Source organism: Sitodiplosis mosellana, unplaced genomic scaffold (assembly GCF_009176505.1).
Source record: "Sitodiplosis mosellana isolate CC-2019 unplaced genomic scaffold, AAFC_SMos_1.0 Smas_scaffold_6191, whole genome shotgun sequence".
In the NCBI taxonomy this organism is placed as follows: Eukaryota; Metazoa; Arthropoda; class Insecta; order Diptera; family Cecidomyiidae; genus Sitodiplosis; species Sitodiplosis mosellana.
The window spans coordinates 333,284-347,299 of record NW_022601432.1 but is presented as its reverse complement, the minus strand read 5'-3'; the positions used below and the strand labels follow the sequence as shown (position 1 = coordinate 347,299).

The following is a 14,016-nucleotide window of genomic DNA, read 5'->3' as shown; positions in this document are numbered from 1 at the left end:
CAATTTGGCGTCGATGACTGTTTTGCAAGCATTGTTCATTTTTCAAAGCATCGACTCGACTCTCTCTTGCTTTCTCGCTTCGCTCCATCGTTCGTTCGTTTGTTTGTTTGGTTTTCCACGCTCCAATCGCGACCGCATCCCAAGAGTTCACAAAAAGTTCATCGTGATAATAATAATCGAACGCAATTTATTTGAAAGTAACAAACAAGAACCAATTCATCATCGATGTTTTAGATTAATTTTAATTACATTCACTTATTTGCAGCTAATCATTTGTTAGCTGTTTGCTTCTCTCGCATCTCATTCTCTGATCTCTCCTCCGCTTCCCGCTGCTATAAATTCATTCCCGTTTGTCCGTACAGCTCTCTGCATTGTACAGATAACAATTTATTTCATTTTAACGTGGACGACGCTTTTCGGCTTTTCTGCTGACTACGTGCTCGTGCACGCGGTAGTTGATCATCTTCATTCGTCTCGTTTTGTTGGCATTTTTTCGCTTTCTTCAACGCGCGCGCGCACGCTCTCTCTCTCTCCCTCCCTGCCTGCCTCCCTCCCTCTATCACTCTGGTATGTTGTATAGATTACACAAAAACGAACAAAAAATTCATACCAATTTACGTCGGTCCGTCGATTGTTTTTCCATGTGTCAATTTAGATTAAATTCGCATGCAAAATACATGGCCGCACCAAAAAAAGCGATGCCGACGAAAATAAGGCGGCAGTGGGTTACGGATAGAGCAGAAATGAGAACATCTTTCTCACTCTTGCGCGTGGGCGCTTCTCACACAAACACATACACTCATTCACTCTTTCTCTCGCCGAGAAGAATGGGGTGGAGAATAAAACGACAAAAGTTCAATTAATTTCTGTTAATAAGCGAGAATATTTCGTGATGGTTTAATTTATGTCTGTCATTTGTGACTGCCTTTTGCACTCGTGCCATTACACGATGAAGCCAATGAAAAACGAACCGCTCTTTGGCAGGTTGTCAAATGACGAGAGTGAGAGCACACAGTACAGAGGGGAGAATGCTAACTCAACCAGAGAAAGGCATTGGCTATGATCATCGCCCGTTTCTCATTTGCTCTCTCTCTCTCTTTCGCCGTAGTCGTCGCCGTCGTCGTCATCATCATCATCATAATCATCAACATTCTGCATCGCATATTTCGAGGCTTTTGTATTAAGTTCATTTCAAACCGTAAATCACGCTCAATTACCGCGATTTTGGATTTACCGTCGTTTTGTTGCCATTATTATTTTGGCGTTTTGTCTCTGTTGTTGCTTGGGCGCTGAGCGGAAGCGCGTCACTCGCTCCTACACTCACACTCATTGCCTTTCGTTCACACCGTATCTTCTCTCGATTTCGGTTGAGAATGCAACTCGTTCCACTGTTCGTTTGCTTTGTTTCACGTGAGAATTGAGTACGAAATTGACTTTGTTCAGGTAACGCAATGCTCATTAAGCTTAATAATTCATTTTTACTACTGCTGCCGTGGCTGCTGCTGCCGCTATCGATGCACATTAACCGCAGACGACAAATGCAAAGTCATCCGCGAATATTGTTCATAAACAGATTTTGTTCACTCTCTCTCTCACTCTCACTCTCTCCGGACCCCTTCACACAAACATACACATAAACACCAACGTTTACAAAAGCAACAGCCGCTTTGCAAGCTTCCGTACACTCAACACACCGATCCTCCGTCATTTAAACTTAAATTTATACGCATTTTCTTATTAATTTTCCTCGTTGGCTGCTAGAAGAGGTGACACCAACTTTTCATTTAGTACCTCAACACTGCGAATGTCACACTTCATAGCGAGTTTTAATTATTTTTTGTTTTGCACAGCTAAACGACAGCTACAGACGACGACGACAACGACAACGATGAAATACACCCAACTCGGTCCACATTAAATGTCTGAAAATTGGATGGCAGCACAGAGCCAAGCCTCCCGTTTATTTTTTTCTTCGCGTTGAGTTCTCACTCATTTACGAATCTTCTCTCAGACACGGGATGAATTGTCCTCGAGTAGCATAAATGAGCTTTCAGCAGAAAGTCAACCGTGTTAAGCAGTTTTTCAAAGCCCTTCACTTACCGTCAGTACCAAACTGAATTTCACTTGAAGCATTTTCCACCAAAGTCAATTACATATCGATTGCAATACCACTATTTTGTAATGAGTGCGGACGCGTTTCGTTATTATTGAGGAAAAATCTATATATATTTTTTTGTCACCATGCATTTTTAATTAAAAATCTTTTTGATTGAAGAAGTATTGCACGGATCCGGCGTACATACTTATTCGTATCTTGTCGGTTGCCATGGCATCCACATAAATTATTGCATTAAGATATCTTGCGTGAAGGAAATGTTTGTGATTTAAAACTGTCACTCTCATTTAAATTTAATGACTTTTCTTTCAATCTTTTATTCAGCACACAAAAGTTTGCCTGGGCACAGAGGGAGAAAAGAAAATGTTCAATGTCTCATCAAATACTATCAATGAAAACCAAAATCGCGTCGTGAACAAAGCAATTAGTTCGGCAAACTCTTTTGAATGTTATTTTTAAATTGTGCTTTCATGTTCGGGCAATCTGCCTTTGCCGCTGCATTAATGAAAGCGATGTGCAGTAAGATCGATCGGTCGGTCGGATGATGTATATTGAGCGTGAGTGGTAATTTGAATTGAACGCTGATTCAACGACCGAAAACAGAAAACGGATATTAAGACGTCGTTTTTCGTTCCAAGTTTTCACCATTTGAATGACAACGGCTAGTGAATTTGACTATCCCGTTCTCTCTGTCTACCTCTGTCTCTCTGTTTTAAATTGATTTTCGTCGGAGAAGTGAATATAAATGTCAGCTGTTTCCATTCCGATATCGTTATGTATTTTATATATTAAATTCATTAGCTGTAGCCTGTCTCTCGATTTACGGCAAGTAATGGTACAAGTGTACAATGTACATATTAACGGCCAACGATTGTCTTGACACATCTCTTTTTGCCGCTCACACAAAAGTTAGACACACAAACAGACACATAAAGAGAAAGAGTGATTGTGTCGTTGTCGTCGCCGTTTCTTTCGCACTTCAGCCGAAATGTTGCTTTCATCGAAATTTATATTGTCGCTTGTTTTGTGTCGCCGTTGAATCCGGTGTTTGTCGGTTCCGTTTTGCCAAGTAACAAATTTATTAATTTAAATGTCGCAAATAAGCGACGCAATTGTCTGTCATTGGTGTGAAGACGATAGAATACGCCCGACCAACCGAATGACAAAGGAAAAACAGAAGACGCGTGACACTGCGATCTAGTTGTGTCTGACCATTAGAGAAAATCCATTTTCCGATTTTTCGCACTATGAATTTTATTGTGTTATCTTGAGATTTTCCGGGGAAAATCCATCAGCAACAGCAGCTTCTGTATTTATTAATACAGAATAAAAGAAGAATTCCAACGCATAAAAAATATTGATGAAGAAGGACGCGAGCAAGTGGAGAAATGCGATTCGATTAATTTCATTAGAAAAATTAATTTTAAAACGGATTTAAGTGACATGTTGACTTGCAAATCACGCATATTCATTCGCGTCAAGCTTTCCGGAGCCATCCGCCCCTTCCGCACTGGATTCACAGAGAAAATAGAGGGTGACGTGCGCGCGTACGAAAAAATTCGATCGACTTTCGGTGTAACACGGGATATTGTTGCCTATAAGTAAAAAACGAGCAATGTTCGTCAACACTTGAGTGATGCTGAAATGTATTTCCATTTAGCAGACAAAATAACATTTCCGTGGCAAGAGTTGACTGGATTTTTGGATACTTTGTATGTGTGTGTGAATAAGCGCACGAATATTGTGTTGGAAATCGATGGATTGCTTTCACTTCGAAGCAAAAAAAAAAACACATGCGAAAATTATTCGCATTTAGTTTTTGATCACATGCTTTCGCGACTCATATATTTATATTAATATAGAATAGGAGAGAAATGTTAGTGTTGGGGTTTCGGTCCGTTCACCATATGAACGCGCGTTAAAATTCAACCACATTTTGTATACATACACAGTGAAAATGCACGGAACATCAATCTTCTTATTGAAATTTAAACAGATGCCGAAAAAGAAAGTCAATGGCGGGAAAAAAGTTTTCGCCACAACCAGAACAACAGCAACCGGGAACGGGAAACAGCACGAAAAGTGGAGCATGAATTTGCGAAACGAAAGATATAACTGCCATTTTCTTCTGCTTCTTCTTCGTCGTCATTCCATTGCTGTATAGTGGGAGGGGGGGGGGGGGAGGCAAAACAAACAGCAAGTCCTTTCGTTTCGCATTCGAATATGTATGTAAATAATATCCACTTTTGCTTAAAAGCATTCACTTCTTCCAATTCAAGCGTCAAAAGAACACCGACAAAGTTCACAGGCTTCAAACTATGAAAACGCCATACCGAAATTAGACCGTTTGCAATGTCGAGCGGGAAGAGTGAGAAAAAAATACACGACGATGGCAAAGAAATAGCACAAAATAAATACGACGCAAAGAAAAAGGAGAGAAAAATTCGAAGAAAACACATCGTCGCGCGTATATTTTCTGTGTTTGAAAACACCTTGCACATAATTCACATTTAAAAGTAACAATAATTCATGAGTTGTTTTCACTCCTCTTTCCGTTTTGTCTACGTATGTAAGTATGTGTGTGTGTGTGTACTGCAAACACCAGTTTGGATTTGAATGCCCGTATGTACAATACCGTTTAAAGTCATACATACATAGATATTTTTATTTAGTGCACAAGAAAAACCGCAGCAGGATGCCCTTTTTGTTCATCTCTTGTATTTTTGTTTTGTTTTGTTTGTTGTGCACAGCATACGGTAAGTGCTCAGCATGCAGATTTACACCGAATGCATTGCATTTCGAGGATATTTTCTCTATTTTTTCGGTGCTGTTTACGTTCATTGAAGGCTGCGCACGGTGCAAATTCGATTCTTGGCTATGATATGTGATTGTGCATTTCAAGTGAATAGTAGAATCTCGGTAGAGCAAGGTGCGGCCTATGACCATATTTCAATTCCACTCGCATTCATTCTTAACGATCGGTACTTGACATTTGTGCACGTTCATTGCATCCGGGAATGCAATGCACACAATTCCATATTCTGACAAACAATACATTGCACAAACAAAATTAACACCATTTGTTAGAATTAAAACACATGAAAGACACACATGCACACAACATTCCAAGAGCGAATAGAGCGAAGAAAAAAAAAGAACAACTTTCCTTTCAACCTGATTCCATATACGTATGTTTGCTTCCTGATACTCTACTTTTACCTTGTTGTCGCTCTCCGTCTCAACGGAAATGCTTTGTGCATTCATTTGACTGTCTTCATTCATTGTCAAAAGAAAGCTCTTGATTGCAAACCCAACCAAGAGACAAAACTGTACTCGTCCGGAAACTTATTTCTTTCCTCCTCTTTCACATATACAGATATTAAATGTTTTCATGGTTTCCCATGCTATGTCGCGGGCCTCACATCTCTTGATCGCTTATAAATTTAATATTAACAAAAATGAGTATAAACAAAAAAGCTATATATTTTATTGCTTGTTAAGCGACAAAGGCTCTAATTGAGTGGAGCACGAATTCATGTCATAGTGGAGTACGGAGTCGTGCCACAATAAGTCTCAACTCTGTCAGTGTCAGTGAAATTACTTTGTCAAATTGAAAAATGATTACTTTTTCTCTTGCTAATACATCATTGTCTGAATGAAATTTTATGTTAATACAGGCACTTTGAGCTCGGATACATAATCGTCTCTGATGTTTGAAGCAGTTTCTAGTGCGAGAAAGAAAAAAGTGCAATATGTATATGCAAAAATAAAAACGTAACACCTCATGTAGCCCATAAGAAAGTGTACAAACGTACAAGAAAAATGAATATACCCACACCAATATCCGTTTGTTTCTGGGAATCATGTAATTTATACGCTTTTCGGAGCGAGTATGAAATCAAAGGTTCTCAGCAGTACTCAGAAGTTCAGCGAATTTACGTAAAATAGAATGAATTTCATGGAACTCCATTTCATTTTGATAGAAAAACGTCTTCTTTGTGGTCACTTCCATTGCGAGCGAGTCTCATTTAAATAAGCTGCATTATTTTTTGCATGACTTGTGTAAGACGGCGATAGGAATATTTGAAATATTCTCTGATTTCCCTTTCAATTGCGTTTTGTTTTTCTCATTATTTTTGTATTTGACTGTTTGCGCCGACAAATCTCACTGATTATGGCTTATTTCAAAGTGAGCCGTTTATTTGATTCGCTTAGACAGACGACCGTTGAGGAATGTTAAATCACTAACTCATTGGTCACACACATTACAATTTTTCTCCATTCTTTGTTGAAGCGTTTTTCTTTTTTTGAACAGCACGATGAATTGAAATGAAAAAAAATATATTTCAAACGTTTGCATTTTAAATGTAAAAATGATAAAATTTAATATTTTCATTGCCATTGACTAACATGTTTTTTTCTCTTCATCTCTTTGTTTTCTTTTCCACAGGCGCAATATTCGAGCAAGGTACCGACGAAGTGCAATCAGCATTTAAATTTGCAATGCTAAATCATAATTTGAATGTAACATCACGACGATTTGAACTACAGGCGTATGTGGATGTAATCAACACAGCCGATGCATTCAAATTATCACGACTAAGTAAGTACTTGAAAATCAATATGAACACGATATAAACAAACACAAAAAAAAACTAGAATACACTATCCGCCCCAATGACACATACAAAAGCATTTGCAACTCGAAACGGTAGGATACAAAAGTGATGTGGAAAATTCTTGTGTGTTTTTTTTCTGTGTATGTATGAATATATCTGGATTTCTGAAGTAGCAAACAAGCCTACAGCCATAAAACAACAACAAACAAGCGACAAAAAAGCATTGTAAAGTACAATGAATGTGCGAGTAGGAGAGCGAGTGGAGTGTTCTCGTGAATGTTGTACACAATTTAAATGCCATTTCAAATTTTCTGTTCAATTCAAGACATTTTATGAGACATAATTTTATGTAAAACACAATTGTGCACCGCTTAAAATGCATACAATCAAGCGAAACGACAAGAGAAAGAGAAATTAAATGCGAATGACACACACACACACACACACACATCACGAGAAACAATAGCGAGGGAAATCACTTGCTATATCCTGGAATCGGTTTGACAATTGAGCACTTGCTATCTGGTTGTTTAACAACACTATTCAGTTGTTGTTGTCGCTGATACGGTACTCACATTGTGTATAAATCGTGGCAGCAGATAGTTTCATTTTATTATTTTTTGCCTTGTAAAATATAAGCATAAATATTGGATTGACTTGACATCAGTCTGTGATTTCGAACATCAGCTCGCACAATCGTTAAAACGTGAGACAAAGTGCGAGATCGAGCGTGAATGAGAGGAGGGAGATGGAGCGGAAACGAGATGGGGAGAGATTAAGAGAGAACTCATAGTTTTGATAATGATTTCTCGGTACGGTAGTAGTGATATTTTTCTAATTATTCCAAGTGAAAAATGTCATTCGCTTGACGGTGAAAAATACCTTGGTCCATTGTAAGAGAGGTTTTTCGTACGATACAAGTGTAATTTGGAATTACGCAAAAATGCATGCCAACAAACTGAAAGACAGATAATAATGAATGCGCACAACAAGCTGTAATTGCATTTTATTAGACATTTGCACAGCAAACGACGAGATAGAGAGCGAGCAAGCGAGCGAAAGAAAGAAAAATCGGGTCAATAAAGAAATGCTGATGCAAGTAATTTTCAACCATGTCATGCGCTGGTCGTTTTCGTATGGATTCTCGTTCGCTCTCTCTCTCTCTCTCTCTCTCTCTCTCTCTCTATCATTCATTCACAGAATATTTGTCAAGAGAGCGAGTGAGAATTGCCGTTGGGCCTTCAATCTGGCGCTTTCACAATCAAAAGAAAAACTCCATTTTGCCACGCTGCAAAAAAATTCAACGATCCAACCAGCGCACATGGAAAGAATGAAAAGAACGATAGAAAAAAAATGGGCGAGAGAGAGAGAGAGAGAGAGAAAGAGCTGAATAAATTTGATTTTGGATGCAAGCCATTTTTCAAATGTCGCCTTGGCATCAAATTTCAAGTTATAAACCGAAAAAAGTGTCATCGGAATCATGCACCAATCGTCGTGCATTATTTATCTCCGAATCAAAAACGAGTTATTATTTTTTTTTCATATAAAAGATTGATAATGCTGAGATGCATTTCTTTCTGCTCATCATATGAATGGAGAAGAGGGCAGAATAAAAAGAAGATCGCTGTCTGAAACTATAAAAAAAAAGATAAATTATCTGAAGCGCAAGCGAATGGGCAGCAGTGAAACGAACGAGCGAAGCAAATGAATTTAGATTTACCTTTATTGAAGCAATAAAACCGCTCCAGAACTGCATCCTTTCAAGTATATTTATCTAAGCTAATTTCACTCATTTCATTAAGTATATATTTCAGTTGTTGCTGTTTTTCTGAGATTGGAGGAATCGTAAATGAAAATGAAAATAAAAATAGAGAAAACGTGTTGCCGCGTACAAATTTATCGACGCAAATCTGATGAAGCACTCACACTCAAACACACTCACAAAAATGAACCCGATTTGTTTTTATGCTTTTACTCATCGTTATTTTATCTTTCTCTCTTTCTTGCGTACCCAGTTTCGTTGCATTGTTTTCTTCGAGCGCTCCTTTGATTTATAGATAGAACACACTTACGTTTTATTTACAGTTTTCATTCGTCGTATTAATTCATCATTGCGAGAGGTGAAAAGTGGGAGAGAGAGAGAGAGAGAGAGAGAGAGAGAGACAGAGCGGAAAAAAGCTTTAACCTGTAGTTTTCAATCCATCTAGTAACCAATTGAGTGTTGTTTGTTTATGGCTTGTATCGTATTCTCTCACTTTTCACTGTCGAAAAAAAACAAGTTGTGTTGTTTTAAACTGAGCACGAGGCGACAAGTGCAGATTGTTCATTTTCGCGCGCTGTGTGACATTCGACACACAAACACATACATACTCAGTGCCGTATTAGCTTGGAGGTGAATGAAGGGCCGGGCCTCAAGTTGTTCAGAAACCCCTTTAAATTTCAAGAAAAAATAGCTTAATAATCATGAAATAATGGGTTTGAATTCAATTTCAAATTGTGAAAATCCAAAAACTCAAAATAATCGTGCCCCAGTACATCCTAAAGTGTTAGCACGGCACTGACATACACCCACTCTCTCTTTCTCTTTCGCGCACAATTGACAACATTGCAGATTTTTCTAAATTGAGTTGAGAACGTTGACTGCTTCACTCCAATAAAGAGCGTATATTTTGTTGATTAAACAAGAAAATGTAATCACTTGTGCTGTGTGCGAGCCGTAAATGCGAAAAACGATCGTATAAAAGTAAATAAAATGCGCTTTTTTTATGCTTGCACTACATAAACTGTTGAACCAGAAGCTCAATGTGTTTGTATATTGTGTATGAGTTTTGTGTGTGTGTGTGTGTGTGTGGCATTTTTTGTAACGCTCGCGCTATCTACATCTATCACCCTCGCTCGACCAATATTACATCATATATATTTTTTTCTCTCCCTCTCTTTGTTGTTCATGTTGTTGTTGTTGTTGGTGTTGTTTATTTGGTGTGACGCTGTACGTTTCTCGCTGTGTTTTCTTCGTTTGTGTAAAATGGATTGCAACCAAAGACTTCTCAAAGTCACTAGCTGCCATTGGGACCCCGGTTGTACATATTGTGTTAATGATTTAACGCTGCTATCCAATTGTACCATCAAGTCCAAATCGTATACAATCGAAAAACGACACCATAAAAAATGGAATTATCCGCAAGAAAAATCAAACAAAGGCGAAAATTTACTACCGTTCCAAAATGTCACACACCACTTTTTGCATGGCTGATTCTCTTACACTCGTGCACTCATTCTCTCGCTCTCTTTTTCTCTCCACAACACACAATTTTGGTGCGTTTTATGTGCCACCAAAAATACCGGATTGTATAGAATTTTATATCGAAATAACGACCCGACTTCGTTGCTTCATTCTCTCTCTCTCTCTCTCTCCGTATGTTTGATGATTGGTACACGATGTACGTCGATCCCGGCCCGCTTCTATGCCTCATTGTTATTTTGCACATGGTTACTTTTGCGCGTGCAATAGCAAAAGCATTGAGCCCTGCGCTCTTTCTCAATCGTTGTTTTGTGGTCGATTTTGGTTTTTCGTGTACTTTTTTTTTATGTTGTTTCATCTTTTTTAATTCCATCAATTGTTACTCGCTGAAATGCACACAAATTCGTGCACATAACATTTCCTATGAAGTGTTCGGGTCCGATTCTTCAATTTCATCGATTCACGCAATTACAAGATCGAAACAAACGGTTTTCAAGCCAGAATCTGTACAGCACGCGTGTTTCGCGTTAAAAGTTGACGGGCACACATTTCATAGCGTTTGTGTGTGTGTGTGTGTGTGTTTCTTGTCTGCCTGAAAGGCCCGTAAATTATTCGAATTGTTAACGAGAAAAATCGATGGACTTTTACTACACAACGTAAATTAAAGTTTCGAAAGAATGGTTCGATCAAACAATTGAGCACAGAGAAGGAGAACAAAAAAAACACAAGCAAACAACAAACACCGCACCATCAACATTCCACACAGCTTTTTGCAAACTCATTTGAATATGTGCGCTAACTCCGTGGCCAATTTGAAAATGGTTTTTCCCAAGCGTTAGTTAAAAGTTGTAATCTCGAGTGAAAAAAAGCAACACGCGACAAACCACTGGGAAAAAAATCTAGCCGATTTGTTTGGATTTAATTGCGTTTAATTCGATGTGGTTTACCTAGTTGAATATCAAAAGAGCAGTAACGGCAAATAGTAGCAGCAGCAGCAGCAGCAGCACGAAAAAAAAACGATGCAAAGCAAAATACACCGCTCAAATGTATCAGTAACACACCACCATCTGTCAGTTTATGGATCGATTTTCAACCGACAATCACCGCACCATTTTATAAATAACGGCAAATAAGTGAGATAACGACTGGTCGTTTTATATTTAGAACGTGCTCATTTTGATGGGCGCAAAAATTCAAATGTGTTCAAGGTCAGTCATTGTCTCACTTGACTTTTGACGCCCCCACACTTATACCAACCATTGCTGCAAATCCTTTATACTTTTTGTGACGACGACGATGGTGGCGACGATGGCAACGAGTCTCAACAAGAGACCGCAACATCGCTTCCCAGACACACAATTTTGCTATACGTACGTATCAAAAGTAGTCAACGCTTGATTCCTTGAAATAAAATCGTTTCAAATGAAATGTATCACGTTCCATAGTTGAAAAGAAATGACGAATGTTCATGCCGCTGCCTCTTTCTCTCCATACGATTTATCAACAAAACATCTGTTGAAACGCTCGAATGCTCACCGAAGAGTGTGAGTGTGAGTGCGAGAGAAAGAGAGTATGAGAGAATGGCTTTAACTGTGAATATGACGATATCAGCGAGATAGTATTTTTGATGTGTTTATATGATGGTGGAACGAGAACAACAAAACAGTTACACTGCCACATACGCAACAACAACAAAAAATGAATCGCTTTATTTTGCACTCTGCTTTCCGTAGCAGTTTTTATGCTTTGATAAACCGTAATAAAAAAAAAAAAGATGCAACACGTTCAGCCCATACGCTCTAAATGATTTCATAACGTTGAATCAACAATTTTTCGGCCGCTTTTTATTTCTCTCTCCATCCTATATTAAACAACAAAAAAATGAAGTCGAAACACAAAAGCAAAGCCACAATGAAAGTGCGAAAGAAAATGTTGGGCAGTCGTGAAAAAAAATACATAAAGTTATTTTTCCCACTCTCTTTCTCTCCCACTCTATCTAAGTTCCTGCATACTTCAAATTATGTCGGTGTTTAGAAGTCATTTCGTATGAATAATCACCAAGTTCTGCTCATCGTCAGGCTTATAGTCTCTGGCCATGTTAGTTGTTGTTCTTGTTGGTGGTGGTCGTGGTGTTTTTTTTTCTCTCGCTGGTTGTTGATGCTTTTTTGACATATCGTATAGTAAAATGCATGAAATGGTTCGTGGTGTGGCACTTTTTGTACATGAAATAACGGTAACCACGAAAAATGAGAAATGGCCTGTCTTTCGTCCACTCTCTCGGTCTGGAGCGCACAAACACATACTCACACGCCGATCGACCGAAATTCTCTAGCCTCTGTTTCTCTTTCTCTCGGCCCCCGGTATGTGATGGTGTGTGTATATATAAATAAATGGTGTGATGGTTAGAGTATGAATGTGCTAATGCTGGTGCTTATAATTCACGAAGTGAAATCGACGATGGTGAAAACGTGTTTCCCACTACATCTAGGGGACAGGCACGATTAAAAAAATAGTGATATTTCGTTTAAAAATAGCAAAATTAGCACAAATTAGAGAGACTGAAACTTTTTTGTTCCATACATTGAGCATTGCCAATACATTTCCTTATGGAGGTTGTTTTGTTTATTTACCGTTATTTGTCAACAAGTCTGCCTATATCAACGCATTGCACTGTACATAGTATAAGAAATACACAAATACAATGCAAAAAGATAGGCAGATTTGTTTACAAACAACAATAAATAAACAAAACAAAAATCTCCATAAGGAATGCATTGGTAATACTAAATGTGTGGAAGAAAAAACTAAAAAATTAGCAAAAACTTATGGAATTAGAAGAAACAATGGAAAAATCGTTCAAAATAGTTGAATTAGGACAAATTGATACCGTGTCTTGCCCCCAGCACTACATCGAGCATATATATATATATACCGTCAAAGCATGTTATGCGGGTGACAAAACAATCGACTTAAATATGGTTCAGCATTCAAATGGTAATCAACATACAGATGTCAGATAACTATGACTTGAAGTTCGTTCTCTCTTTTACTCCTGTCCCCATCCCATGTTCTTTTGCTCACTTTCGCTGCTTTCAAACCCCATAACCACATTAGCACTTTGCCAGCCATCAACAACAGCTTTCGTTGGCGTTGTGGCACCGTCTTCGTCGTGTGCACGCTTCAAAAATACACACACATTTCCATCGAAAACATCCACATTTGTTCACACAATCACAAAATCATCATAAAATAAAGCTGAGGGGATGACGACGGTGGCGATTTGATCAGGGAACAAGGGAATGGCGATTGGCGATTTCGATAAGAATTCTTAGTTTTTGTTCAATATTCATTTCGATCTTTCTCCTCCCACGCCTCTCTCCCATGCACACATACGCACACGCAAAACATCCACCGATCCAAATCACACGTCGAAAATAAAGTCATCACCATTTATAATGTCGTTCGTATTGTTTTCGTTCGTTTCGCAAATATTCTTATTGTATCACACAAGTGGTGCACCCAAACCAACTGAAAGGAAGCACCACAAAGAAATGAGTAAGTCGATTTTTTCCCCTCTTCTTCGGACCGGTAAATGGTGCTGTTTGACTTATGATTATGGTTTTCCGATTCGAGAGCACTTCGATTCGTTTATGGCAACAGCAACAACCAACACCATCATCACCATCACCATTCGAATGCTTAAAACGCATCCTTCAACTATCCATTCCGAAAATATGGCGATGATTGCGTTCCGTGACTAAAATTACGTTTTCACAACGATGAGCTCGCTGTGGGAGTTTTGCATCTCAAGCGCACGCACATGTCCTACTCAATTTGTACACTCTGTCTTATCACTTCGGCTGCCTTTACAATCATTTTCGAATTTTTTCAAGGGCCATTCTTCAAGCGACATTTTAATCTGGTTTTGAACGAAAATGGAAATTGATTTTCAATACAAAAGAAGCATTTAGCGTGTTTTTACTACGGCAACCTCTCTCTCTCTCTCTCTCTCTCTCTCTCTCTCTCTCTCTCTCTCTCTC

At 38.5% G+C, this 14,016-nt stretch overlaps 1 protein-coding gene across 2 annotated transcripts in view; it reads left to right on the top strand.

Annotated features, from left to right (window-relative positions):
- The window catches only part of LOC129576479 (glutamate receptor 1-like), a 186,822-nt gene that overhangs the window by 84,126 nt on the left and 88,680 nt on the right, over positions 1-14,016 (top strand). For both annotated transcript variants that reach the window (XM_055461669.1, XM_055461670.1), the window contains one exon: positions 6,567-6,719. In XM_055461669.1, the coding sequence (XP_055317644.1) occupies positions 6,567-6,719 (153 nt within the window). The remainder of the gene's footprint in view (positions 1-6,566; positions 6,720-14,016) is intronic.